The sequence below is a fragment of the Sinocyclocheilus anshuiensis genome, unplaced genomic scaffold (genome assembly GCF_001515605.1).
Source record: "Sinocyclocheilus anshuiensis isolate Anshui unplaced genomic scaffold, SAMN03320099.WGS_v1.1 scaffold2038, whole genome shotgun sequence".
Taxonomy (NCBI): Eukaryota; Metazoa; Chordata; class Actinopteri; order Cypriniformes; family Cyprinidae; genus Sinocyclocheilus; species Sinocyclocheilus anshuiensis.
Window position 1 is genome coordinate 668557 of NW_015547765.1, and position 3859 is coordinate 672415.

The 3859-nt window shown below is 34.6% G+C and overlaps 2 protein-coding genes across 3 annotated transcripts in view; one reads left to right on the forward strand and one right to left on the reverse strand.

The window, feature by feature from the left end:
- LOC107704556 (parvalbumin-7-like) overlaps window positions 1-1614 on the reverse strand; it is a 34239-nt gene extending 32625 nt beyond the window's left edge. The window contains exon 1 of the mRNA XM_016507508.1: window positions 1492-1614. The gene's annotated coding sequence lies outside the window, so the exon portion shown is untranslated. The remainder of the gene's footprint in view (window positions 1-1491) is intronic.
- Window positions 1-3859, forward strand: part of LOC107704554 (neutrophil cytosol factor 4-like) — a 35820-nt gene that overhangs the window by 16168 nt on the left and 15793 nt on the right. For both annotated transcript variants that reach the window (XM_016507506.1, XM_016507505.1), the window contains one exon: window positions 1589-1687. In XM_016507506.1, coding sequence (XP_016362992.1) covers window positions 1589-1687 — 99 coding nt within the window. The remainder of the gene's footprint in view (window positions 1-1588; window positions 1688-3859) is intronic.

Here is a 3859-nt window from a genome sequence, read left to right on the forward strand (position 1 = left end):
TATATATATATATATATATATATATATATATATATATATATATACTGTACATATGCATACATATAATATCAAATTAAAAAATGATGGTGCAAGTTGTTTTTGCACCATATATATATTAAAAACATATTGTGGAAATACTACATTTTTCTGGTATTTTTAGTTATAGTTTTTGGACTTCCACCATGGTAATTTACTGATTACCATGGTATTCTTAGTTCTAAGTTTCAAAATATATGTCCAAAAGTTCATATATTCATGTGAATGATTACAATATAAATGCACCATAATATTTATCATAGTACATGCCCAAAAACATGGTATCTGGACACACAATGGTAACACCGTGTTAATCTTTGAAATACCTTGAAGTATCAGAGATTTTCCGAGATTTCAGTATAATCTCAAAAAGAATGGTATTTAGACATCTAGCGTAGCGTTAGTTCTGGCAGGTCACGTTAGTCAAGCTCGCATCAGCTGACTCTCAGCTGATCCCCATCTACCTATGGGAATACGACACCTATCTAAGCATTCATATATAAGGTCCCTCAGTAGTATCAGCAGTTTTCGCATTGCTCAATAGCTAATTACCCTCCTCCATCCCCAACTCCTCCTCTGTCAGTCAGGATTCAGCCTTCTGATTCTCCTTGAATCAGACTAATTCTAAAATGTGTACATAACATTATTGAACTTTAACAATATCTGCAATACATTTATGTTAGTTCTGTTCTGTTTACCCTGGGGGGTTATCGCTGCTCTCCCTGCTCTCATCCATGCTAGGCTGCATGGAGGCGCAGGGAGTTCTTGCCCAGAACAGAACCATACCGCCAATCCAAACTGTATGCTAATTGTCAATCATCTTTGACGATAGTGGTCCTGACAGAAATGTTAATTAAACATGGTGTTCTTCAAAGAATACCGTGGTAATACCATGGTATTATCTTTGTACCTATCCAAACCCATTTAGGTCATGGCAAATGTCTAAGAATACAAAGATGTGTGTTCAAAATACAAGTTTTTTCATAGTACATGTACAATATATGTGTCATAGTACTGTACTATGGTAAAACTGTGGTATTTTTAAAATGACATGTTCTAAAATTATTTTGCAATCACACATGTGCAACAAAGCATTGTATTACTGTTATAATAACCAGTTATTGGACATATTTTGAAACAATATGCTTAGAAGAATACCATGGTATTCACTGAAATTACCATGGTGCAAGACTAAAAAAAAAGACCTTAAACACTTAGTATTTCCACAGTACTATTTAGCTGGTGTCAAAAAAAGAAAAGTACAATTAAAACATTTATCTCTTCTCTTCTCACTTCTTGTGAATAGCATCTTCACTCCTGAATCTCTTATTGCCACTTTGTATAGTAGTTTTCTTTTTTTCTTACAAGCATCCTCTCATCCTATTTCATCCAACACTCCCATCTTTTCCTTTCATTCACTCTCTTCAAAGTTCTTAAAGAATGAGTATCTCCTACCTGCAGCTCGGTCTCACTCAGGACGTGTTTCGCTCTTTTTCTCTGTGTGTGTGTTTCCTGCTTGCGTGTCCTCGCTGTGTGTGTGTGTGTGTGTTAGGCAGTGTTTGACTTCAGCGGCAGCGGACGCCTGGAGCTCAGTCTGAAGGCTGGAGACGTGATTTTCCTCTTGCGGAGAGTCAACGCAGACTGGCTGGAGGTGAGAGAGAAGGAGAACAGGATAGAAGCAGAGAGAAAGGTAGAAGAGGATAGGTAGGCAGGAGGAGAGAGAGAGAGATAGGGAGGAGGGTTTGTAAGAGAGAAAAAGGGAGGGAGAGAGAAAAAGGATGGAGCAGCGTGATCTCATTTATGTTTGGAGGCATTTGTGTGTAAGTGTGATTATAGCACACATACATTTATATATGTGTCTGTGTCTGTAATGTTGCTTCTAAGAGGTGCTTCTTAAACTACACTGAAAACAGGGTTAAATTAAAAATGTGCTTCATGTGGTAACATCTAAATTAATTGATTGTAAGTAAAACATTTAATTTACCATCCCTGAATCAACCTAAAATAATCAACAAAACTAAATTTACTTTTTAGAAATAGCTCAAGGTAACAAGGTTGCATTTTACATTGTACCAAAGTAGCTCAGGACTCAAAATGTAAAAAAAAAAAAAAAAAGAATATTATGAACAAATAAATGTAATGCCTGGCGAGTCACAAAATCTCTGAGCACTTTATTTACAGTGGCGAATGTCAAATTATTGGCCTTTTGTTGCAAAGTCCCACCCATTTAATAACTCCCCCCAAATCATAAAGAAAATTTAATGTAATTCATCTTATTAATAATAATAATAATAAGAAAAAGATGATTATTTGTAATAATAATAATCATCATCATTATAGTAATATTAGTAGTAGTAATAATAATAATTACAAATAAATATATACTATAAATGAATATATATTACTACTACTGCTAATAAGTAATAATCTGTTAGTAATAACAACAACAGCAATAATGATAAAAGTAATATTTAGAAAATTTTCATAAAATGTTTTCATTTTAATTTGTAGGATTTTAATTTTTAGAAAAATCTAAAGACATCTTTACACTGCAAAACAATGCAGATTTCCAGATTGTTAACATTTATTTATTTTTTTATTATTCTTTTTTTTTTTACATTTGTCAGATGCTTTTATTTATATCGTCTTGCATTCAGGGTCTACATTTAATTAGTTCATGCATTCTTTTGGGAATTGAACCCATGACCTTGAACTGTTTGAACTATAGGAATGTCCTTTATATAACAAACTCACAAACACATTAATGCGACATTGTCAGTGTATTTTACATACATTTCATGCTTGTACGTAACTTTTATTAGTCACATCTGGATTTTATTTGTAATTAAATTTGCCATTAAAAGTGACTTTCTTTTGCAAAGGATCTGGCAGTTTCAGTTCTGACTGACCTCAGAGGTTTCACAAAGATTTGTACATCTCTAATGTTTTCAAATGTGAGAGGATTTCAACTTAATTGATATTATAAATTCAGCATCTATCCAAATGAAAATGTGTGTGTACACTATATGTAAAAATACCTACAAATATACATTACTTTAGGTGGAGATACAGCATCAGGAGTACATGATAGATGAAGGTATTCACTAAAGAAAGTAAGAAGGGAATAATTTAAAGTATAAAGTGATTGAGAGAGCACTAAAAAGATTGTGTTATGAACAAAGAATGACGGTGGAAAAGACATAGACATCAAAGGAGAAGATGAGAGACATTTAGGTATTAGAGAGAGTGTGTGTGTGTGTGTGTGTGTGTGTGTGTGTGTGTGTGTGTGTGTGTGTGTGTGTGTTCAGGCTCCTCCAGGCCGGAGTGGGAAACTGAGGAAACTGAAAACAGCAAGATCTGATCTGGACACTCACTCACACACATGGTTTTTATGAGTTAGATACCGGCAATCTTTTCAGATCATGAAAATAAAGGAGAACGATTTGGCCTGAATTGAATTCCAGGGACAGAAAGAGAGAGAGTGAAAACTTGATATTGCATAGACATGCAGTGGACCCTCAAATAACATTATGAAGATAAGAGCGGGTGAAAGAGAAAGATCAAGCCATAACTCGCTAGTTCATTCTCTGAAACTCCTTTTTTCACTTGAATGCACCTAATGTGTCTGAAGATTAGGGGTGTAGCAATCATTATTCCTCCCACTTCTGGGGACATTAATACCCCTGCATTATTGTGTCCCTCCACCTGTCATATCAGTTCATCTCCCCTGCAGATACAAGAAACCATCTCACAGATAGATAGATAGATAGATAGATAGACAGACAGACAGACAGACAGACAGACAGACAGACAGATAGATAGA